General features: G+C 36.4%; 1 protein-coding gene across 1 annotated transcript in view; it reads left to right on the top strand.

Annotated features, from left to right (window-relative positions):
* Nucleotides 1-25,889, top strand: part of FANCC (FA complementation group C) — a 103,341-nt gene that overhangs the window by 61,242 nt on the left and 16,210 nt on the right. Inside the window, exons 5-10 of the mRNA XM_082784303.1 lie at nucleotides 11,208-11,327; nucleotides 12,106-12,170; nucleotides 14,907-15,071; nucleotides 18,479-18,635; nucleotides 23,507-23,559; nucleotides 25,686-25,785. Coding sequence (XP_082640429.1) covers nucleotides 11,208-11,327; nucleotides 12,106-12,170; nucleotides 14,907-15,071; nucleotides 18,479-18,635; nucleotides 23,507-23,559; nucleotides 25,686-25,785 — 660 coding nt within the window. The remainder of the gene's footprint in view (nucleotides 1-11,207; nucleotides 11,328-12,105; nucleotides 12,171-14,906; nucleotides 15,072-18,478; nucleotides 18,636-23,506; nucleotides 23,560-25,685; nucleotides 25,786-25,889) is intronic.

Here is a 25,889-nt window from a genome sequence, read left to right as displayed (position 1 = left end):
TAGCGGTGTGATCCGTTCTGTGCCTGGTCTGGGCAAATGAAACTTTCTTCTTTATTACTTTCTTATTTTTCTTTTAGAGAAATGTAATGCTCACGAAATAAAGGAAGACCATAGATTATTCTCCCTATATTTGATTGGTGCAAGCATATGCTAATAAAAATGACTTTAAATGTCTGGTATTACTTGGTTGTGGTAATATAAGGGCTTTTCTGGCTGCAGTTTAATTTTCCCCTTGTCATGCATTTTTCTTTTTGTACAGTCTGTGCATCCATACTTTTTGCTCAGAATTTAAAATGTTTCTGTAGTAAAAAAGTATTCGAGTATTCTAAAAACTACGTTTTGTTTAGAATTAGTTAATAATACTCGCTTAAGATTTGACATATCTGCCTCTTCTACTTGCTAATACACAATTCTGCCTCTAGTAGGCTAAAAATCTAGATTCTTAGGATTGTTTAGAGTGTGTCAGTCTAGCCAATTGACCTGTGAATAAAAGCTTAGTAAACAGGTAATACAGTGATAGTATATATTCAAGAATCCTAATCGATTATGTAATAAATCAGTGTTGTTAATGAAGGATCAAAGAGTGATTAAGGGTGTTAAGAGAGATTCATACAAGAAGAAATCGGGGCTGGCTCATTTTAATATAGAGAGAACATTTAGGAATGGAGACAGATTTTTACACACAGTGCATAATCAATTTTTGATTATTATTGTCCCAAATTTTAACTTAGTTCACTGACAGCTTTTTTTTGATGTTGTTCTTTCAGTTTTTGGAAGTCAACCTGAAGGAGTTCTTAGTCATTTCTAAACTATTGAAGATTATGCATTTACATCGTTAGCCTTCTCACTAACCCTTTTGAGAATCAACTTTACAAGTTGATTTGGACTTTCTCTATCTACCTATAGATAATTGCTTGGTGGGATGTGAATGTACTTGGCTTTCTTACCAAATTCTTCTGGTTAAGAATACTGTGATAATAACAAAAAGCTGTGGAAAAGCAGATCTCAGTTCTTCTTTTTTCAAATAGACAGTTAACAATGCCAAGCTAACATGAATATAAATAATTTCTTGGCTTCTGGGTCACAATAAACAACAGCTAAGTATCTCAAAGAACAAAATGGGAAACCAAGGATTCTGCTTTCCTGCAAGGCTGCTTGAGGTTTAACAGCAAGTGTCACAATTTGCTAGCCAGCTGACATTTCTCAAAGCACTTTAGTAGTGCCAGGTGGCTCTAGTAAAGAATAATGATTTGTTACTGACAAACAAGAAAGTGGTCTCTATTTGAAGAAATTCTGCTGGCATTAGCTGTTTTTGCTCAGCCTACTATAATTAGTGACTAGCAGTTATTGCATCACCATTATAGGTGTATTTTTTTTTTTAAACTAAAAAGCTTAAGAACATTTTTATCCCTTTAAACTTTTAACAACCTGATATTTATGAAGTCCAAAAACAACAGACTAAAAATAATTTCCCCTGAACATCATCCTAGGTTGGATGACCTTTGGGTATTTGCAACACATACCAAGTGGAAACATAAAAAAAAAATGATATGGAGGACATACATTTATTGATAAATTATCTTCTCTAGAAAGTATTAGACTTAAAGATTTAAACTGAAAAGTAAAATAATTTTATGATGCACTCAGTCTTCATAAACTTAAATGTCTTCATCTTGTGATGCTTTTTGTTTGTTTTGTTTTGCCTTTTATTTAAAGAGTTCTTCTGTGGAAGGCTTGTGTTTTGGCTTTTGAAAATTGTGGAAGGAAGAGGGAAATTAATTCTAAATCTCTGGCTACTTAAAACAGAGGACCAAAAAAAAGAGATTTATGGTTGACTCTGGTAAAGCTATTGAATTTCCTTTTGTAAGTTAGTGTAAATGTGTGTTTTATTTCAGCAGCAAAAGTCTCTCCTTTTTAATACAAAGAGTAATAGTGCTTTCTAGGTGGGTGTTTTTAAAAGAGAGAGGAGAAAGAAAAGAGGAGATTTGAAACTGCTTTTCCTGTTTGAGGCCAAGCGTAGCCTCAAAGCTTGCCAGCCCCACAATTCCTAAGCTTTTTCTTATGATTTCCAAGGGTTTTGTTAGTGATTTGCAGATGGAACTTAGGTTTTGGAACTCATCCATTACAAAGTTGTGTGGTCTTAGCCACAGTAGTAGTGCAACATGTTTTTCCTATCCTAGTCTCACAGAAGTTAACAGAGCTTAAATTGCTGAGAGAACAACAATGCAGCTTCCCTCCCCCTTTCCCATAGTTTTCTTTGCTGCATACCACTTGGAAATCAGGATCAGGTTAATTTTGAATTGTATGGAAGAATGTAACACTTTTCTTCCATTTTAAGAAGGAGAAAAACGTAAGCCTACTCTTTTATTGAATTTAGATGTATTAGCAAGATGAATGCAATTAGTAGCATGTATCAGTTTCTAACAAAAAAACAAAATCAGTTTGAATGATTTTTTGATATATATTTTTTTGCCATTAAGCTTTTCTAGTCCTTAATAGTCTGTTTGTGTATTTTAGCAATTATTGTTTTATTAAAAAAAAAAAATAATTGCAATTACAATTGTTGATGCAAAATTAAGGAAATTGGCCTAATGTAAGAACATCTGAGCAGTTCTGCTGCAAACACAGACTAAAGGGAAGCCTGCTTGGAAGGCAAAATGGGATGAAGGGCTCTCTTGCATCAGGTGAAGCGTGGAGAACTTGATATCTATGCTTTCCTGCCCAGTAATATGTGAAAATCAATGAATTCTGCACATCTGGCAACATCAATTTGGTGAAAGAATAATATTGTTCCTGGATTATTATTATTATTTTTTATACTCTGAAGTAATATTAACTCAGTATAGTCATTTGTCTATAGATTTTCTTTAACTTGATCAGATTCTTGAATGCCAAGGCCCTTGTATCTGTAGGAGAGTTTAGCAGAGTAATTTGTTTACTATTGGCTAGTCTTTCATGGTTATCAATGGAGATTTAGATGTGGGCAGATTTTGGATTGTCATTCCAAGTGAATAAGAAGAAAAATTAGAAGCTCCAATAAATACTAACCATGTACTTGTGGCCAACAATTTTATTTAATGTGCTGGTATGGAAATTTAGCTGATGAAAACCATCCCATAAATGTAAAGAATGTGTATCCATAAACTGGGCTGAAACAAAAAAACTTCCTGACAGTAAATGTCAGAAAGAAATGTAGGAAGAAACCCCTCCCCACCCTATACTTAGGCATTTTGGCCATGATCCAGTAAGTTACTGAGGAATATTTTAAGCTTAAAGTTATGTTGAAACTTAAGTGATTTGTTTGTGCAAAGCAGTTGAGTGGTTACTGGAATAGACTCAATTGGGTAAAGTGGGAGGTTGTGTTGACTAGCTAATCATTTAAATATGTGTGTATAGCATTTACTGTGTTTAGTGTATGTCGTATAGCAACTTGTGTATTTGAAGTATGTTTTAAAAATGTTTGAATTTTAAGGCAGAAATTTGAGATTTTCATTAGATTATCATTGATAAGTAAATAGTTAAAGATTTTTTTTTACTAGACTGTAAAATACACTCTTACATTTTGGTAATAATTAAGTTGTTAACAACATATGCCATGTAATTCCCCCTAGCTTAAATGCTAAGATTTGTATAAAAAGTTTAGAAAACAATTTTGTTTAGAGTAAACTAGTGCTCTAAAAGCTACATTATGTTTAAATATGTATGATGTTGTACTACCTTATTTTCTTGTTGGTTTTGGTTTGTGGAAAACTAATTTTCTGTCTTTTCCTGGAACTAAGGAGCAAGTGAGCAAGAGGTCCTGTAAGCAAAATTAAAAGTTACAGACTTTGTTATGATTGGATAAGTGTTTGGAAATAATACAAATTGTGATATGTTAGCATCCTGCTGACAGAATTGCTTTTGTAAATGATTGGTCTCTGAATGAGCAGGCTTCCTTGACATTTACAGACTTAGCTGCTATGATTCTCCATAACTGTCTGTTTATTTCATAGTAAAAAGGTTCTAAAAATACCAGACCAGTTTGTGTTTTATTGACAATCATTTATCGTGTCCCATACCATCTACATTAAAACTCTTAAGCCTTCAGGCAGGATTATAAAGAAAAACTGACTAAAAATTATCTGCAGACATTTGAGTTGGACTGAGCTGCTGAAAGCTAATAAACAAACAAACAAGCAAAAAGCAACCAGGGAATAATTTAAGCACATCAGAGCAATGTGTTTACCTTGCTTCCTGAGGACTCTGGTCAAATGGTTTAAGATTTAATTTGAAAAGATGGAACACTGCCTCTTTAAAGAAATAAATTTTGAATGAAAGATTGGAAATGATGTTGAATCAAAATCATCACTAATGTTGCAACTTATTACATAGTCATGAAGCATTTTTAAGGCCAGGTTGGAAACAGAGTGAGATCTCTTCTCTTCTAGACCTGTGTTGAAAGCAATGGACCCATCTGACAGTACAGGGAGCACTTCAGAGCAAAACTGATCTGCAGACTTTTGAAGTCATTGCCATACAAGAAATATTCATTCCCAAACCTGATAAAATGTAAAGAGGAAATAGCATTTACTTCTATTGTTTCCTCTGGATAAGATTTAGCTTTTTGCATGATACCTGCTTTTCCTTTGCACAGCAGAGAAAATCTGGTTCATGTCTAAGCAGATGGAAAGGTCAGAAATAAACCAGTTATGTGATCAGATTTAAGAAATTTACCCTTGGGTATCCATGTTGTATGAATTCCAACAAATTCACATACATTGTAATTTTCAGTAAGATGTCAGTAATAATCTTTTCTCAAAAATAATGGCACTTTACTTAGAAAGATAATATACAAGAAATATCCTGTAGGATAATGATAGCTCCTTCTGTTCCCTCCTGCTTTACCTGTCACTGTGACTGACTCATCCAAGTTGGCAAAAAAGCACAACAGTGTCACTGGAAAGTCCTAATTAGTATCAGATTCAGTAGGCTCATCCCAGTGAAACCATCCATCTTTTCTCTCCAAAACACATTGCCGCTGTCGATTTTAACATCTGCTTTCAAGGACGTTCAGAATCGTTAATACATTAGAGAGACTGCGTTGAGAAGTTTCCAGAAACAAATTGGTTTATTTGGTTCTCTGGAAGGCCTTGGTGTCAGCAGTTCCAGCACAGTTGCTACACAAATGCAGATTCCAGAATGAAACTTGTCGCACGGTCCTGTAAATTTGAAAAATACAAAACAAAGCCCCCACTATTTCTGTGTTGATGCTTAATTTCAAAAGTAATCATGCCTTTAAATCCGGCTTCCCCCCCAGTGCAGGAGGGGATATTTGCTATTACAAAAGGAAGGGGGGAAAGCCTTTAGACCTGTTTGAATCCCTGCTTAGTAATAACATTATCAAAAGACCAAAACACTTTCTCCTCCTGTGTGGAGTTGTGTATGCTGGTTGGGTTTTACCTGAGTATTGCTCAGTATACATGTAAATGCATCAGTAAAATAAAGACACGGGCAAGGTAGTTTAAGGAAGTTTTTCACTATGAAAGCTTTATGAAAATTGATTAATTCAATTTCAAGCTGAAAGGGATCCTGTCACAGAACTTTAATCCAAGGCTGTGGGGATGGATGTGTTCTCTTGCAAGCCATAATTAAGATGGTTTTCTTTCTGCCTCCTGCTGAATCAATGGTGGGGAAAATCAAACTAGAACAGAGAGAAATATTTTCTAATATTGCAGTGTGCCTTGCTGCTGTTCATTTTCCAGAACCATGGCACCTTGTTATTTTCCTTTCTGAATGCATAATTTCTGCCATAGACTCAAGTGTACTTTATGGGTCCAGTCCTTAATATCTACCCACAAGCTCTCAACCTGTCCATGGCTGTTTCTTAGAGGCAGCTCTACACAATCTGTCAATTTCTTAACAAAGAGGAAAGCACCCTTGCCCCTCCTTTCATGACCATCTCTTCTGAAAACCTTGTAGCCCTCTATTCCAGTGTTCCAATTGTGTGATGCATCCTTCCATGTTTCCATGATAGCAATTATAATTTTCTAAATATGGTAATAGTTTTCTAATCACGCAGTAGCTTCAAACTCCTTCTCACTTCCCATGCTGCATGCATTGGTGTGGAGGTGCTTCAGCTGGGCTTTCAGCTGCATCACCTGTTTAGAGAAGCCCTTCATAATTGCTTTGCGACAACTCACAGGTGTATTTACCTGTTGCTTCCTAACATGTCAGTGTTCCCTGGTTCTTTTCTGTCAGTTCAAGGCACATCCTCTTCCCCTGCTGTATCTATTTTTAAGTCTTGCTATAATAAGAGCTTGCTGCCCAGAACACTTTTGCCCCCTGTCGGGTGCATCCCATCTGGTGTCTCAAAAGTGCATCTGAGACTGTAGAAGCCCAAACCTGAGTGTGGCACCAGCCGTACACCCCACTGTTCACCCAGTCTGCTTGTCTTCTTCTTCTTGGGTTCTGTTCTCCATCTGGCAGGTTAGAGATTTACATGTATGTGCTCCTGATCCCTGCAACATCTTTCCAAGGGATATAAATCCCTTATGATGTTTTTGTGTCTCCTTGTTGCAGCTGCACTCAACCACACTCAAAAGAGTAGGAATGGGCGGTAGTGCTCTGGCTTTACCTGACTTGGTAGCTCCTTGGAATAGTTTGCTCAGTTTCTCTTCGAAGGTTATTAGCTATAAGCTTTATTGCTTTATTTTCGGCCATTATCTACCCCTTCCAGTCCATTTATGTACTTAAACAAAGTATGCTGTTATAAGATGATGTGATAGAATAACTTAAAGCATCTTGTTTTTAAGAAATAATGTGCCATATACAAAAATAGAAGTGGATTGTATGTTTACTTTTTTTTTTTTTTTTTTCAGACAGCTATTTCCTAATGCAATGTATAGTAGTATAGAATCATTACTTGCAACCAGAGTTAAGTACACTAAATAAGCTAAATTTTCTAGAGAGGATGAGAACTTTCTGGGCATCTTTTTCACCAAAGAAAGCATTTAAACATATTTAAAGAAAAATAAATGCTTTGTATTATTGATACCAAATTTCTTATCTATGTTGAATGTAAGTATGTCTCATGCTTTGCAATGGCAGTAGGGTCTGCAAAATGAAGTACATAAGACATGAAGCTGAATTCTTAATGTTTTTCACTTTTTAGTACCTACCTTTCCTTATACATACCTAATACGTTGTTCATATTGACTACAGCATTTCCTTGACCCTGTTTCCCTTGCCCCCTTCTGGCTGTTCAGAGATTTTGTGTATTCCATAAAAATAGCTGAAGTGATTTGCAAAATCCCAGCAGGGTTGTAGTAAAATGTATGGAAGAGGGGTGGGGGAACAAACCAAAGCCCTTCAAAACAAACAAGCAAAAGATCCTTGGGTAAGTGTTGGAGGCCATAAGCAGATTGGTGATGTTTAGTAATTTTGTCTTGTATTTTCCTTCATTAAAAGGTTAACAGTGACTGTTACACAAGGGCATTACTCTTCACATAAAGAGCATTTGATTTGTTTCATCCTTAGGAAAAATAGTTTGTTCTTCCCATTACTGAAGTCTTTCACTGAACAATCCAACTGACTTTGTGTGTTTTAAGCTCCACCTTACCTCTAGCAAAATGTCATCTCAGCATCTCATCTACCTCCTGCTTTATTTTGTTTTCAGCTGGATACCTGATCCTACTTTCCATACCCTCCTGCTACGTAGAAACTACTTGTCTGAACCCTTGATAGTGTTCTGAAAAAAAAGGCTAACGAGTAATAGTTGAAATGGAAAAAAATATAATTAACGGTTCCATATTAATAAATTATTCAAAGCATGTTATGAGGTTGTATAGTTTAACAGATTTTAGTCTTTTTAATCACTTATACATTTTGAAAATCACCTCCTCTCCCCCCTTAGGAATGCAGAAGTTGCTTTAAAGTTATTTCTTTTGAAACTGTGTTGCCTTAGCATTTTCCTTCTTTAGTCTCAGAAACGCCACTAGATGGCGGGAGAGCAGCAATTTCTCCTGGTGACGGCTATTCAGGAAAAAAGTTTACAATGAAAGAAAATGGTATTTAGGCATTTCAGTCTGCAACAAAGTAACCCTAAACAAAAGTACTATAAATAATGTGCCCCAAATTCTTGTTGTTTACCTTGTAGTAATAATTTTCTTAGATTTATGGTGTGCTTCTCCTTTTTAATCTTCTTTTCTACATTAATATATCAAAAAAGGCATATACCTAATTCCAGGGCTTCTGAAGCAGTTGTCTAGGGATATTCAAAAAAAAACATGTAGAAATTTACGGTGACAGAAGGAAAAGTGCCACCAAAACCTCATCCCTAGATATGGGGAAAGCGGACTTCAGGCTGCTCAGGGAACTAGTCAGCAAGGTCCCCTGGGAAACTGCTCTCGAAGGCCTCGATGTCCACCAGTGCTGGTCACTCTTTAAGCGATGCCTCCTAGAAGCACAAGATCAGGCAATTCCTAAATATCGCAAGTCAGGCAGGCGGGGCAGGAGGCCGGCGTGGCTGACCAGGAACATTCTAATGGAGATTAGGTGGAAACAGAGAGTGTTTCGCTACTGGAAGGAGGGCCAGGTGTCATGGAAAGAATACAGGGATGCTGTTCGTGTTTGTAGGGAGAAAGTTCGTGTGGCCAAAGCACACCTAGAGTTGAAGCTGGCTGTGTCTGTGAGAGAAAATAAAAAGGGTTTTTTTAGATATGTGAATGGAAAAAGGAGAACTAAAGAAAACATAGGGCCGCTCCTTGATAGGGAAGGTCTCCTCACAGACAATGACATAGGCAAAGCAGAGACGCTTAACGCCTTCTTTGCCTCTGTCTTCAATGCCGATGATGGGCTTCGGGACCCAGGGTGCCCTGAGCTGGAGGACCGGGACGGTGGGGATGACAAACTCCCAACCGCCCCTGAACATGTGCGGGATTTGCTACTCCACCTGGATCCCTACAAGTCCATGGGTCCGGATGGGATTCATCCCCGGGTGCTGAAAGAGCTGGCGGATGTCATCGCGGAACCTCTCTCAATTATTTTTCAATGATCCTGGGAATTTGGAGAGGTCCCGGTAGACTGGAAGCTGGCAAATGTTGTGCCGATTTTCAAGAAAGGTCAGAAAGAAGACCCTAGCAATTACAGGCCTGTCAGTCTCACGTCAGTGCCTGGTAAAATCATGGAGAAGATGGTTCTCGAACTTACTGAGGCGCACCTGGGGGACAAAGCAGTCAGTGGTCCCAGCCAGCATGGGTTTGTGAAGGGTAGGTCCTGCCTAACTAACCTGATTTCCTTTTATGATAAGATCACCCGTATGGTGGACCAAGGGAAACCAGCTGATGTGATTTTTTTGGACTTCAGCAAGGCTTTTGACACGGTTTCCCATAGGATCCTACTGGACAAAATGTCCACCATACAGCTAAACAAAAACATCATACGATGGGTGAGCAATTGGCTAACGGGCAGGGCCCAAAGGGTTATGGTAAATGGGGCTGCGTCAGGCTGGCGGGCGGTCACCAGTGGGGTCCCTCAAGGCTCCATTTTAGGGCCGGTACTTTTCAATATTTTTATAAACGATCTGGATGTAGGAATAGAAGGTATTTTGAGCAAGTTTGCTGATGACACCAAACTTGGAGGAGTTGTGGACTCGAATGAGGGTGGAAAGGCCTTGCAGAGGGATCTGGATAGGTTGGAGAGCTGGGCGATCACCAACCGCATGAAGTTCAATAAGAGCAAGTGCCGGGTCCTGCACCTGGGACGGGGAAACCCTGGCTGCATGTACAGACTGGGCGATGAGACGCTGGAGAGCAGCCTAGAAGAGAGGGATCTGGGGGTCGTGGTAGACAGCAAGTTGAATATGAGCCAGCAGTGTGCCCTGGCAGCCAGGAGGGCCAACCGTGTCCTGGGGTGCATCAAGCACGGCATCGCTAGTAGGTCAAGGGAGGTGATTGTCCCGCTCTACTCTGCGCTGGTGCGGCCTCACCTCGAGTACTGTGTGCAGTTCTGGGCACCACAGTATAAAAAGGACATGAAACTGTTGGAGAGTGTCCAGAGGAGGGCTACGAAGATGGTGAAAGGCCTGGAGGGGAAGACGTACAAAGAACGGCTGAGGTCACTGGGCCTGTTCAGCCTGGAGAAGAGGAGGCTGAGGGGAGACCTCATCACAGTCTACAACTTCCTCGTAAGGGGGTGTCGAGAGGCAGGAGACCTTTTCTCCATTAACACCAGTGACAGGACCCGCGGGAACGGGGTTAAGCTGAGGCAGGGGAAATTTAGGCTGGACGTCAGGAGGGGGTTCTTCACAGAGAGGGTGGTTGCACACTGGAACAGGCTCCCCAGGGAAGTGGTCACTGCACCGAGCCTGTCTGAATTTAAGAAGAGATTAGACTGTGCACTTAGTCACATGGTCTGAACTTTTGGGTAGACCTGTGCGGTGTCAAGAGTTGGACTTGATGATCCTTAAGGGTCCCTTCCAACTCAGGATATTCTATGATTCTATGATTCTAAATATTTTTGGGTTTCTGAAAGCAGAAAATTAGATAAGTGGGTTTTATTTTTTTATTCTAGAGTCTTTAATCAGATCACCCTTCTAAAAAGTACACATAGAGTAATGCCCCCAAGGCCATAGGAGTCACAGAGCTTTCATCTGAACTTCTCTTGTGGTAACATATTTTTTAAATGTAGGTCTTTTGCCGTGTTTGCTAATCCTAGCCCTATGTCACAAGGTGTTAGGTATGACTGCACAAACATACCGGGGCCTCTTGTAGGAGTGATATGGAAAAGTAAACCTTAACTTCATGCTTTTTCTTCTTGATCAGGGTACTGCTATATGCATAGTTTTTTGTTTGTTTGTTTGTTTTTCCTGTGTGACAACATGAATACTGCTGTTTGGGCCATATCTCACTGAAATGACTGAAATGTCTCCTAGAGAACTGAAAGCTACCTAAGCTCAGACTGCTTTGACATGGCCTCTTTTGCCATTCTAGAATTGCAGAAATCGTGTGGCGTGTGGACCCGTGTTTGACTGTGGTGTAGCTGAGGCATTTTCCTAATGCTTTGTAGGAGTTGTGTGCTCCTCTGTCTTGATCATACGGCATAAAATGACCACAACCTGTCAAGAGATCTTCCCCAGATACAGGTCAATAGCAGTCAGTTCTTTTCACAAGTCATGTTGTAGACTAACAAGTCATGTTTTTTTTTCTTTTCCTTCTGTTAATTTCCTGCAGAGTTTGCTGTGCCATCTCCTTTCTTCTTCTAAGTGGGAAAGTAATGAAGCTGAAACCAGTACATTCATATCAGCTCTTGGCTACACATCAGCAGATTATTACTGTCACTTAGTTGAAAATGTAAGTGTTTTGTGCAATTGAGATTTTGTTTATAATAAATCACCAGTTTATAAGCACATACATGGAGTTGTCATTGTTATAAGGAACATGAACTGAACTTTGTTTATCTTTTCTTACCTCAGTTACTTTTACAGCCTTTTAAGGGAGAAAATGAGGTGGGAGATCTTTGGACAGAAGAGAATATTTTGATTAAAACATAGAAGTTGTAATAGAGGTTGACAATTTTTTGTGTGTCTTTGTAACAAAAATGCCTGTCCTATCATTCAATTTTCCCTGTGAAGGTTAAGTTTTATATATTATTTCGTGTGCAAGAACATGACTTTTTAAATGTTTATTTGAATTTAAAATGGTAGATATGCCTTGAATACTAAGGAAGGTGTATTTATGTTCAATATATTAAAAAATAGGAGTAATATTTCATAATACGTTGACTTAAATCAGACAAAACATCTAGAATGATTACTTTTCTGAAAGTTTTACCTCGATTCTTGGCAGAGCTAAAATAGCTTGTTAGTTTTCAAATGCATAAGGTAAATAACATGATCAAAAACATTTTGAACAGTTTACTCAGTGATCTGGACAACTTTAATTTGGCCCCAACACGTTAAAAAATAGAACTGAGTTAACAGGGGAAGTTACTAATTTCATAGAACATCAGCCATACAGAGAACCATGCAACTGTTTCTTTGCAGTATATGTATTTTATTTTATTTTACTTTACTTTACTTTGCTTTACTTTATTTTACTTTATTTTATTTTATTTTATTTTATTTTACAGATTGTCTCCTCATTAGTAACAGAACTCAGAGGAAATCAATTTAATGGACTTACTGTTCAAGGGAGGTAGGTGTTACCTAGACATTATTTTGATATGTTTTAGTATTGATCAGTACAGTGCAGTGAGGACCTTTTTGCAGTCTTGGAAATGCAAGTACTTAGGCTTCGGTTGATAAGTTTTGGTTATGCATGTTTCATGTATGGACTAGCTTGCTATGCTGTGCTTCATGTTACCTGATAATCACTGTGTTTACTGCTGTATACCTTCTTACAGCCAAACTTAACTGGCAGTTACTGAAACAAAACAAAACAAAACAACACTTTTTTTCCAAAGGATTTTTTTTTTCCTTGTGTAATGGTTTTATATGGAAGTGTTACTATGCACTTGCTATTAATGAGAAATTTTTCCATGCTCATTTAAATAAGCTCCCTCATTTTTCTTCTAATAATAGTTCCTTGATCTGGTACCAAATAGTGCTGTGGCAATACTGTGTTTCACAAACAAATATCTTAAATGTACCCAAGCACATAGTATCTCCACCCTTTAACTGCTTCCATGCCCTGATTTTCTAAGGAAGAAAGTCTGGAAAAGTGGGTGTGTGGGAAATTGTGATGTGCTGTAGGCAGATCTCCAATCTAGATTATCAGGAGATGCTAATACTCATTTTGCAATGTCGTGTAGTGTGTTTGTACATGTCTGGATGTAGTCGGTGTGAATAATCACCTTCTTCATCCATACTACGTTAAAAAAAAAAAAAAAAAAGGCAAAAAAATACATTTGCCTGTTATAACTATTTTCAAAATGATTGTGCCTTTCTACTGGCCTTGAACCATCAATCATGATCTTTTGTAAATACTCTAAAAGTTATAATTCTCAAAGTGTTTTGGTAGACCTTTTTGATTATATGCAAATTAAATGTATTTCAGCTAGAAAAAAAAGTAAGAATAGGTATTCTAAATATAAACTATATACTTAGAATGTGTCTGTTCCTTTAAATGTGTGATCTTTGCATAAAATGTGTGATCTGTGCATATCCTGTTCTTCAGAGTCAAAGCTGCTGACACTGATGAAATGATTTTTATTACATACATAATGCCACATAGCCAGTAAATTCACAGGGAAGAGGAGATTGATTGAAAGATCCTCACAGCGTTGTGATGCCTTCTGTTTCTTTTGCATAGTTTGGCTGTTTTCCCTCTTGTACCTAGATGTGTATGTATGTGTAAAAAAGTATAAATGATCATGTAGACAGATTAGTAAGGAGCACCACAAAGCTTTGTTGAATGTAGAAAACAAACACCCACATTTTATACTATAGGGTGAAGCAGACTGAGCTGAAAAGCTATTGAGACTGTTGAGAAGAGGAATATCTAGTTTCTACCAGGAAAAAAGGAAAAGTTTGAACTTCAAGTGGATTTGGAGTATAGAAATGATGATATGGCTGTTTATTTAATTTACAGAGACAAATCATAAAACCATAGAATGGTTTGGCTTGGAAAGGACCTTAAAGATCATCTAATTCCAACCCCCCAGATAGGGCTTGCAGTTGGAGGTGTACATTATTTTCATTGCTGTGTTCAGTGATGCTCACAGCAACATGGACAATATCTGTGGAAATTCATTGCACACAGTGAAATGCACGCTCTGCACCGTGTTCTCCAAGAACATATTTTAAAGATTATGTAAAAGAAGAAAAAAAATGCCTTTGCAGGGTTTTTCTTCCAGAGTTAAAAGTAACAGTAAAGTAAGCAGCTAGCATTTGCTAATCCTGGATGAGGAATTAGATTTTTTTTTTAAAGGAAACTGATTCAAAAAAAGAGTCTAAGGCCTGCGAACTTAGCATGTGTAGCCTGGAAAATACTACTGCAGAATAAATATTAGCCTAATAATTACCATTCCTACATAATCACTTCTCATAGCAAAACTGCATCTCAAAGTATTTCAGTGAAAAACCTTAAGTATATGTTTGATTGGGTACTTAATCAGAAATCTGAGTCTTTGAAAAGGTGTCATGTTTTATTTCTCTCACTGTGGATATCACTATGGTTCTGTGTCTACAAATCATAGCATTTTGTCACAACATATGCCAGTGACCTTTTTTAGGCAACATATTTTGGGATCAGCTTCCATGTTTCAAAATATATTTATGTGTGACATTTTTATTCTTAGTCTTGTGGCAAGCTAAATCACTATCTTTAGTCATTTCCAAGAGTGCAGTTTTAGCAAGCAGGTCAAGTGAGTGGTTCGTACATAAAGATTGAAATTCATTACATATTTCTTTAACTGCAAGACAAACAGTTTTTGCTCGAATGCTTGAAGTCAGCAGGATTTGTAGTGTTTGGTTTATAGCAGTTCTTTCTGTTGAGAGGAGAGAGGTCAAGGAAACAGGAGGTGTTAAAAGCAGATAGGTTGTCTCTTGTGAGAATCTAACAAATGTACATGGGAGCTGTGAAACTGTAGGCTTCTTTACCTGTCCTTTGCTGTTTTCCGGGAAGGGCAAAGTATTTCCTGCTAGGAAGGCAGTAATTACTGAGTGAACATAACTAGCTGCACTTCAGAATTGGTTTGATATCCCTCATGTGGTATTCTTTCTGCACTAAAATATCACACTTCTGTCAGACAATATGCAATAGGCAATGCAGAATGGTAAGTCAACAGTTATTCCAATAAATATATATATTTTTCTGCAGTCAGTTATTCATCTCTTGTGTTTAATCTTCTGGAATTAATTTTGTTTTTCTTACCTTGTTGGTTTAGAAATTTAAATTTTGACTTTTCTTTTCTGTATTATTTTTCCTCAGTGTTCCAGCCAGTCGTGTGAATGCTGTGTCCCTTTTCTGTCTCCCTCTTATTACTTTGCCTGATATAACTCCACTGCTGGAAACTCTTCTTCTTTACCATGGAGGCTCATCAAAAGAAATCCTGAGCTCACAGTTCCTGGAGGCTGTGAATGATGCCTTTCTAAAGTAAGTAGCTGTATGATTTAAAGTAAGGTCCATATGATCTTTCTGCTTTCTGTGATAAAGATTAATTCAATTAAATGTCTTTTCTTTAAACTTGTATGCTGAATGCACTCTACATCTTCTGTATTATAATAAGATACTTTCTTTGCACTTGAATGGCAGAGCTCAGATTGTCAGCCAAAGCAGAATTTTAAAGTGCTGATTTACAATTTGTGGCATAACAGCTTTAAATACTATGCCTTTATCCCACCTTTTCTCTAAAACAAAGGTAAAAGTTTTAGGATTTTAGGAAGCTGGTGAACGATATGATTGCTTTTAATAGAAATGTTATCTACTTTTCATCTAGGTGTATCAGCATGCGTAACTTGACATTTTCAGAGCCATCTTTACTTTTCAATGCATGAGATAAATTCTTGTTTAAGTGGTTCCATATTTCTCTCTTTTTTTTTTCTGTGAAAATGATTCTCAAGATTTTCAGTTCTGCTGATTTTCAGCAGATTATTTTTAATGAGGCTTATAGAAGCAATTTGTGAAATACAGTTTTGCTTGTTTTGCTGCCACTAAAGCCACTGTTTTGATAAAATCAATCTATGGATGAAAGCCAGCTGAGAGAATCTGAACATCAGCAAGATTGGCTGTGCCAGGGAAGAAAAGACAGTTTGATTTATTCAAGTTGTAACTGAGAAAGATGGTTCCTAATTTTGTTTTGTGACAAAGTTGTTGTGTACCTGTGTCACCAGACAATTTCGGTCACCTTTGGCCAGCTAGGAAATTCCACTCAATCCTGACAGATGACAGCTTATCTTTGATTTAGGAGTCTCTGGCATCTCGTGTTTGAATCGCATGTGACATGACTTTCTCTGAACTCCTTCTGAAGCTGCCAGACTTGAAGTAGCAGGATGTTACAACATATTTATGAGATAACATAGGATGCAGTTGCAAGAATATCAGATCTGTGCACTGCTCATTTCTCTTGACTTACTCTAGGACTGTCATTATTTTCAGAGGATTTGGTGATCTTAGTGTGGGACAAATAAAAGATCACCTAATGCTAGACAAATATAAATCAAAGCTTTAAAAATAAAAAGGCAAATAAAAATGTAAAACACAAACAACAACAACAAAAAACAGTAATCAAGTTGCAATTATGTATTACAGATTTTTTTTTTTTTTTGGATACTAGAAAGGATCCTTTGTGAATCCTTTACTACAATTACCCATTTCTCTTCTTTTTTAATCAAAGTTTTAATTGCTTCCCCTTAGCCAAGAGCATTATTTCTGAGATTTTTTAGCATTATATACATCATTGCTCCTCTGAGCATTCCAGCAAAAATCAGTAATCCATAGAAAAAGCGCAGGTACTAGTTTGTGCACGTGCTCCTGAAAGTCGAGGAAAACAGGAAGAAAAGGAATGTGAAGGTCTGTAGTGAAAGGTGCAAAGTCTGTAGTGAAAGATGAGTCTCAAAGAAGGGTGAGCTGCCTTTTAGTCATCCTTTTTGCATGGCTTCAGAATGAATGTGGTCTACAAGCAGTAATGCAGAGCAAGTATGCAGTTTCAGCATGGATAATTTATACTAATGACAGTGAGCCAATAGGCAGTCGATCGTGACATGCTTTTGCCACTTCATAAAGTGAGTCTAAACCCTTTAGATGGTTGTAAGAGGTCCTTCTGATTAAAATAAACATTGCTTAATCTTTGAGCTACTTGTTTATCACAGTGAGCAAAAATAATTCAGTTCATGTGTCTTTTTGACAAAGTGACTCATACAGGCCCCTTGATAAAAAATATTTGGTTTCACTGAGAGAAGATGTAGGCTCACAAGTCATTTGCATGGTACACTCTTGGCTTGCTACTGAAGATCTTGTTATCTTAAGATGAATGTACTTGTATTTTTTTCCACTTTAATAATTTAATTCTGTTCCCTAACTCTGTCATTGCATTCTGGTCACAGTTTTCTTTCTGAACACGGGTGAAGCCTGCTCCAAGAAACAGGGTCAGTAAATACTAGGAAGAAAACTGTGGCTCATGGTGCTCCCAGAACTTAGTGGTGTCCCACTGAGACTGAAATTTCAGTCACAGAAAGATAATGACTACAGTTTTCTTCATATATGGTTTTTAACTCTTGGAGCTCGAATACATCTAAGAACACCTTCTTAGATTTCTTTTCTTGGCATAATGTTCACAATACCTACCATGCTACTGCAAAAATAAAGAAAATAAGAGGATTGTGGAAAAATATCTCTCATCATTCATAATTTATTCTGATGTGCATATGTGCTTTAATAGTGATACCATATTAATTATACAGCGTCCCAAAACTGGGCAATACTTAAAAAATTTGAAATTCTAAGGATATATTTCTTCCTGTCTACAGAAGTACAATTTTAAAGTAAGCTATTTAATAGACTTGAATGAAAAAACAGCTTTTCAATAGAAATAAAAATTTTGAAGGCTGATACTTAAGCAAGGGCATGATAAAAAACATTAAAAAATCAGAACCTAAAATGGCGTTAAATCTTCCTGCTAATATTCTTTTATTTTTTATCAGTAGCTTCAGTCTGCGTGTACTCTTCTGTCTAATTATTTTTAATTTTAACTGCAAGACATGTATTTCTTGTTATTTAGGTTTTGTTTTGTTTTTAAGTTTTTGATCTGAAATAATAATAATTGCTGCAAAAATGTTCCGGGATGTTTTGTACTGCAGTACCTGTTCTTCTTGGGTGGTTACTGTAAAAGGTTTTGATGTGTGCCAGCACATTGTGGTGCTGTCTCAAAATAAACTATGCCTTCTGTTTCCTAGTGATATAACACTATACTTCAGCTGAGCTATAGCTGAAAGCTTTAGGTGAAGAGAGATTTCTCTTCTGAAGCATTTATCTGACAGGAGCATTGGCTCCTGTTAGTGTTGGTAGGGTCAAGAATTATCTATCTCTGCCTAGTTCTTTTTGATTTTTTCCTTATTACTGTGCGAAGACAGGTAATGCTTTGACGCAGCCAGTAGTAAAATTGTATAGGACCTTCGTGCTTACCTGCCAGCTGCTGATACTCTCTGAGCAGACAGATCTACAGGAAACTGTCTGGGCATGAAAATGAGTGGGTATAGAGTCTAACCTTTCTCTGGGGTTAAGCAAATACCAGTCTCAAACCCTCTAGTTACATTTGTTGGGGTCTGATATAACCAGGTTTTTAGATTTTAAAGATGTGTAGGAAAGTATCATTTTTAGGTGATGACGATTCCTTATTACTCTTTACCACTATTTTTTTTTATACTGAATAGAGTACTGCAAACAAGATTTTCTCTTTTGCTGCAGGAGATCAACCTGCAGCAAAAAAGAAAAAGTAAAAGTTACATTTTTGCATGTCTTCCATTTTTTCAAGGAAAAAACACTATTTTTTTCCTCTAACCCAGGAAGAAAATCTCCCTTTCAGAATCAGCTGTCCTCAGTCTCTGGCTTCGTCACTTACCAAGCCTTGAAAATGCTACGTTACATGTTTTAGACCAGCTGGTTTCCATTCAGATGAATTCACTGGAAGAAGTGGCTTCTGTCATAAAAGATTCGTTTCTGGTATGTACAATGTTGTAGTACATTTGATACTGCTCTTTCAGGCTTAGGAAGTGATGGTTTTCAAATATGTCAGTATCTTTGAGGGAACAGGGCTGTCATGTGGCAATAACTTTGGCATTGCTGAAAGCAAATCTCAAGTCATAAATTTCACTAATTTTTTATTTTTTTATAATTAATTGACTGAAGGCAAAAAAGAAGTTTCATCCTGTGATGAAAAACAGATGAAGAAATTGAGAATCCTGTTGGTAGGAGTGCTGCATACCTGCCTCTGTCTTTAAAAATTATCCCCTTTTGCCAGGGAGGATTTGAATCTGTTTTTACCTCAGTCTCTGTGCCCATTGAAGTTTAGCAGTTTAGACTGCTGAAGTTGAAATGCCTTGTAGTTTACTATTATTATGGACTGCTTAGTTACTTGGTTTTGTTTGAAAACTTGAATAAAATTCTTAATACATAACATTTCTTAAACTGTGATTATGATCTATTTTAAAATGCACCAAAACTCTTTCCTGTTAGAAAACATAGTGACGCTGTACCTCTTACAAAATAATGAGCTAGTTAGCAATGCTATATGCAAACTGGTTACTTAGAGTGTGAGAAAACATATGTACTACACACTTAAATTACATATTTCTTAAGATAGATAGCACTCAAAAATGGTACATCACGTCTTATTTTCCACCTATGAAAGATTAAGTATTTTAGATAGGAAGTCTAAAGTTTTAAAAATTCTTCTGTTTTAATTGAATCTGCAAATTTCTATTTTAGGGGGTCTTTATAGTACTTGCAAATCTCATAAATGCTTGGCATCAACAGCATATTGTGCATCATCTGGGATTCTAGTATCCCAGAAAGCAAAGCTTATACACAAGGCCTGTACATAGTTTTATGTATCAGATACACTATGCATTGAATGCAGTACATGGTACCACACATGGCTGAGAAGAAAAGTCTAAGTTAGGATGTAGCAGGAAGTAAAATGTTTGTTTTAATTATTGGTTTATAGGTGTTTGTTAATGACTTTCATGCCTACATTGTTTTATCACATCCTGATATCTCAAAATAACGGAACCTTACTGTGCTAGCACACTTAAATTATTCTTCTTTGTCTCAGCTCCAAAGACTTGATACATTCAAAAAAAGACATTCACGAAGGGGAAGGACCAGAGCAGCAGCTTTGAATGCTGGTTTAGAGAGGACATCCTGTGGACAAGGAGTGGAATGAAGGCAGGCATAAAGATGAGAGCATTTGGAAGATGCATGTAGTTTATTGGTAGCAGTTGACAGAAGAGAGAGGCTGTATAAAAGGGAGATGGTTTAGGAATTAAAAACAATGGGATTACAATCTTCAGAATTATAGAGGGAAAAGATTGGATCTAGAAACTGTGGTCTACAATATCTAATGATATACAGCTTGTACCTGGTACTGTAAGGATAGTTGTGTGGTGTTAGATCTGTCAGCACCTTGAATCCAACAGCCTGCCTGAAAGACATTTGAATATTTATTTGGGAGTATGGGTATGCATGTTTTGACAGTTGGATGAAGGCATTTATTGGATGTGACCTCTTTGCTTTATGGGTATAGTAATAAAAAAGTGGAAATGTGAGTCGCCAATTGATAGGTTTAGACATTTCTTCTATTTGAAAGAAGACCTACAGAGTACAAATAGGCAGGTATATGTTGGTGTTTTGATTATAGTATATGATAAGAAAGAAAAATCATTAAGCTATTTTGTAATTGCATTATCAAGGCCATTTATCTAAACAAAATATTTTGAAACAGCAACCAAACTGTACATAAGCCTCATAGTGACCTACAGTACCCCTGTGGTTATAAAATACTATACTTCTATTGTAATAGCAACTTGATATGAAATACTCATATTTGAATTCCAAGTGTAATTATAGTGTGATGGTCCACTAACTTGTAGTCTTATGTGGTATGCTATTAGGTTTGTGGGTTTTTGGTCTAAACTGGAATTAATATTGGAAATTCTATGGTTATTGAAAAGTAACAAAAACAAGTGAAGTGACCATCACAAATTGTTTTTTGGCTTCTTCAGAATTTGGTGGGTGGATAGATGTCTTCCTTGCTGAAGTAATGTTGAATATTTTGTGTGTGAATAAACAACTAAAATTTAAGTAAAAACACATCAGAATGTTATACTTTACTAGAGATATATGCATATATATACACTAATTTTAAGCCCATTTTTGTAAAGAAGTATGCAAACAAATCAATGTCGATTATGATTTGTATTCTGTTCTTAGATAGCTTTCCAAAGAAGTTTTATTTCATTCAAAGATATAAGAAAACCCTACTATATTGCAATAGGTTGAGAAGGCTTAATATTTGTCATCTTCTGATGTGCTTGCCAAACCACTCTCCCTCATATTTGAAAAGGCATGGCAGTCAGGCAAAGTCACTGGTGAATGGAAAAAGGGAAAAAGTATTTTTCCTATTTTGCTCCTTTTAAAAATGGCAAATGGCTCTGTTTTTGTTTGATTTTTGTTTTGTTTTGTTTTGTTTTTGAAGCTCCACATCTCACACTCTTGAAAATATGTAATCATGATATTACACATGCAATTACATTTCCCTGCATTTGGATCTTTTCAGCTTAGCACGTGTTGTGCTATATGGAATGTGCATGTTTGAAAAGTGATTGAACAAGCTGCCGGTAGACAAGATGTTAGATTTTCTGAGCTTTCTCTAAAAAATATCATGTAATTGCAGACAAGATTATTCAAATACAAAAATCTCTCATTTGGGGGGGAGGGAAGAAAAAAGAAAAAAAGAGAATAATGTTAAAACCCAGAAACCCTGTGAGAAACCCTCCCAAACTTGAGAATCCCTCCCAAGCTCCAGAATTGCTCTAGTATGCCATGCTACACCAAAGGCACATTATCCATCTTCAGATAGCCTTGAAAACTTTGGTGCTATGGATACTATTCTTATTTTGAGTATTTTCAAATTAATTGGATACAGTCTATTATCAAAATCTTGTGAAATTAGGTAACTTTTTTTTTTTTTTTCCTTAATGAGTAGACTTTCAGAATTGAAAATTTATTTTGGTCTTTTGCAAAAGAGCCATGGTTTGATCTTTATATGTGGGGGAACGTACTGGTGGACCCTGTTAGTTTGCACCCAACATATCTTAGGCAAAAGGGGGTTTGTATGTTAAAGGTGGGTAGAGTATCTGAAGGCATCAGAGAAATTGCTGAATTCAACCATTTAACCCACAGGACTGGTAAACATAGCTTTAACTCTCCACTGTTTCCATACAGTGGCTGAGATTGGAAAGGATGTCTGGAGGTTGTCTAGTCCAGGTTTTCTTTAAAAGAAAAAATAAGTCTTGTTTGCTTGTTTGTCACATCCAGCCAGTTGGTTGTTTTTTTGTTTGTTTGTTTGTTTGTTTGTTTGTTTTTTCTTTTTTCTTTTTCCTCCCTCTAACTGTGGAATTTTGGAGACCAGCCCTGCAACACCCTGAATGCTGTTTTTCATACATCAAAGCAACCAACTGTAAATATTCATGAACGCTAGATGGCATACGTTCAATAGGACAAACCTAGCTACAGCCATGTGACAGTGTGGTGAAACATAAAAATAAGGTTCTACCTAGTATTTCCAATATGCAAAGATAACTGTGAGGGAAAACAGAACAAAACAAAGCAAAACAAAACAAAAACTGTCCTTTTAAGAGCTTTTCTAGGCAGTTTGTCTTAAAGGTTGTCTTTTTGTTTTCTGAGGTTGTCATATAGGGTAAAGTCCTCCTTCTGCCTGTGTGTAATTAAAAAGCAAAAAGAAAAATCGCATTTACTGGATACTTTTTAGCTTGAAACAGATGCAAAAAAGTTTTCTTTGGAATGGTGCTTCAGACACTTAGAGCTGTTACAATAAATGCCATGTGTACTCCTTCCATGCATCTTGAAGTATGTAATATGCAATTAACCAGACATGCATCGTTCCAGATTCCTGAGTAATTATGTTCTCATCAAATCTTCAGGTGCTAATTTCAGGACAAAACAACACCACCAACAAAAACAAACAAACAACAACAACAACAAAAAAAAACACATGAGTTTGCTTTATGTTTGTTTTACTTTTACTTAAGCTAATGCACTTTGGAGAACATGTAAATAGGAGTATAATATTACTGCTTTATAAAAGCCTACATAAATCTTAGAATTTAAGAACATGGGATTAGCAAGTAGTGTGTTTACCCATGCATGTTTAATATAATTTTCTTAAAATAGTCTTTTATGTGGTAGAATCAAAAATATAAAAAGCTTCACTAATTAAAAAAAAAATAAAATAGTTGATGCACTGAGATATTTAGCTCATATTAGCAACCCTGAAATTAACAGAACATAATACTGTGAAAATATGTCTTGGACCAAAATGCATGTGGTAGTACTAAAGACAAAGGAAGTAAATATAATTTCTGGAATTTCATTTTGAAGATGTATCAAGAATCTCTAAGCACATCCAAAAAGAATCATCTTTAAAGGCAAGAAAAAAGCTTTTTAAAATCTTCTCCATGTCTTTCGCCTCCAGCAATTGCATGCAACAACCTGTTTTATCTGCCAGTTTTAGTATTTTTAGTGATTGTTGTCATAAACAGTTTGGTATCCCAGGTGTTTGCATTTATCAGCTGTTAGCCTGCTTGGTATTGCTGTGGCTGTCCCTTCATGATTTTAATGTAGTTATTTTGGAGAATATAACCCTGAGAAAATCTGAGTGTTTAGTAAGAGTTGAGGTAAGATTTACAGTTTAATAATTGCAGCATAATAGTATCCATTAATTAAGCCATAGATTATACAGTTGTTTGAGTTGCTTCTTAATGACTAATTTCCTTTCATTTCTTTACAAACAGCCACAAGCAGCAAGCCATCCTGCCATTTTCAGAATTGTTAATGAAATCTTCAAGTAAGTTTTGAAATTATAGTGGAAAGTGTGTGAAATTACCAGTCTAAACACTGAGATTTTCCTTCATGAGATATGTTTTAATAGAATATACTCTTAGCAGAATGCGTCAGTATACCCCTTTGTGTAATGTACTGCAAATAATAGCAAATGTTAAAAATCCCGAGTACTTTATTGAAAGTTACGTTATAACTGTCGATTATAATTGACTACATTGTATTTTAGCCTTTAGAAATTGAAATTTATTTTATTCTATAGTAGAGATTTGTTGTTGAAATATTATTTTGATGTGAAAACTGTAAATACTCTGTAATGGCTTGGCCCATGCCAGCATGAAGGTGGAATGTAGCTATAATATTTGCATTTACCAATGTGGCATCTTTGACATTATGTTAATTATCTTCAGGATTGACATCAGATATGCTCTTATTTGCACTAAGCTATTGATCTGCCTGTTATTAATGAGTTTCTGTTCGAATGCATTATTTTGAAGCTATGTATATTGTTCACCACATGGGGGCTTCCAGTCCTTTGTAGTTTCAATGTTTTTTTCTCTTTGCTTGTCTTTCTTCTTATTTTATCATTCTTTTTGAGATGGTCTATTGCTGTGGTAATCAGATTTGATACAACAGTAATGCTAAGAAGAAGCTGATGATCTTTGTTCATCAAGTGTTTTCCTTTATAAGAAGGGAAAAAAAAAAAAAAAAAAGCCTTCCAGGTGCATATGTTCAGGTACTGACAGAGGAGCCTCTACTGCAGAAACTGTAGTGCAGGGCAGAGGCAGTACACTCTTAGAAGCACACATCTAAACTTTGTCTCTTTCAGGAATAACTTTTCCTACTATTTGCATGATTGTTATTGAGCTTTAATGTGCTAAATTGTTTCTTCACAGGGAGATGCAGATACAAGATATTAATGATTTTTTTTTCTACAAAGTAGAAGCTTACTTTGTTGCTCTGTGCAGCTATAAAGTCCATAAGCCTGGCCTGAGTTTGTGTACTATTTCTTGTGTTTAAACTAGAGATTATATTTGCCTGCAGCTTTATGAAATTTCTGAATTACAGTAATGTGTTCGTTGTTCTCGTCTTCTTGATTGTTACGGAAAAAAAATAAGTCTCTAATAAAAAAAGTATATTAAATCCCAGTGTCAGCTTACTTTGAACAATTTTCTCCTGACCATTACACATCTTTTAAGGATGGGAATGAAAATTACTCTTGGCTGTCCACGTACTTTTGTGCTCCATTTGCTCAAGTTTTCATTATGCCCTATGGAAAGTCAGTTAAAGGGTTCACATTCCTGAACCTCCAGAATGGATTTTATGATTTCACCAATGAAAGGACTTTGGAATCAGTCTCTAATTAAATCTGCAGTAATTACTGATCCAAAGTATGCATTTGGTGTATACTAATTTCTGTTTGTGCTGCTTGATGATCAGTAAGGAGAGACAGTGATTGAACTGCAGCTGTATTATTTAATATTTAAGTTTGGTCTTCTTGTCTAGTTTGCTATAGATGGAACTTTTAAATTTGATTGACAACTTTTTTTTTTTTTTTTTCATTTCTTCTGACTACACTAGGAGTGCAGTACTTAACAATTTAAGTCTCTCCTAAAGTCCCTCTTTCTCTCTCATATTTTTCCTCCAGGTACCATGCCCCAGGAGATTGTAATTTCTTTCTAATTTGAGATGGCCCATGGATGCCTTCCAACAAAGCAATGAAATATGCCTAACTGTAGGCATAGGAATACTTGCCTTGAACCCAATGAGACTGTTCTAAAACCAAATTTGCCTAGTAAAGTCTGATAGTCTGATAGTCTGATTTTTATTTTTATCAGTTTTCCCGTATTGGTAAGGAAAATTCTACATTTCTGTGTGTATACTCTATGCACATAAATCCAAAGTATCTGTAGGGGTTGTATATGTTTTCTTAAAAACAAAAGAAAACAAAAACGTGAAATTGGTATTCTATCAGTTTCCACACTGGCATAATTAGTGTGATGAGCTCAAACACAGCTTGAAGCTACAGCCTAGGAGGAATGTACCTTTTTTTCCTTCCTTTCAATAACAGTGGTGTGTTTGGGGGAATAATTATCTAATCTGTCATAATCTAACTTCAATATTTATGCTTAGGAATGCACTGCTGGAAACTGATGGAACTCCAGAAGTTATGACCATAATACAGGTGTTTACACAGCTCTTCGTTCAGGTTCTCCAGAATGAAAACAAGCAGGTTGGTCAAGACCTACTTCTTAATGTTTCCTTTCAATGAGAACATACATAATTTTGCAAGAAAATAACAATTCTGCTGATAGGAATGGTGACTGAATATAATGA

The sequence above is a fragment of the Aythya marila genome (assembly GCF_965140915.1).
Source record: "Aythya marila genome assembly, chromosome: Z".
NCBI classification, from domain to species: Eukaryota; Metazoa; Chordata; class Aves; order Anseriformes; family Anatidae; genus Aythya; species Aythya marila.
The sequence above is the reverse complement of the archived record's forward strand: the minus strand, read 5'-3'. Positions and strand labels throughout refer to the sequence as shown.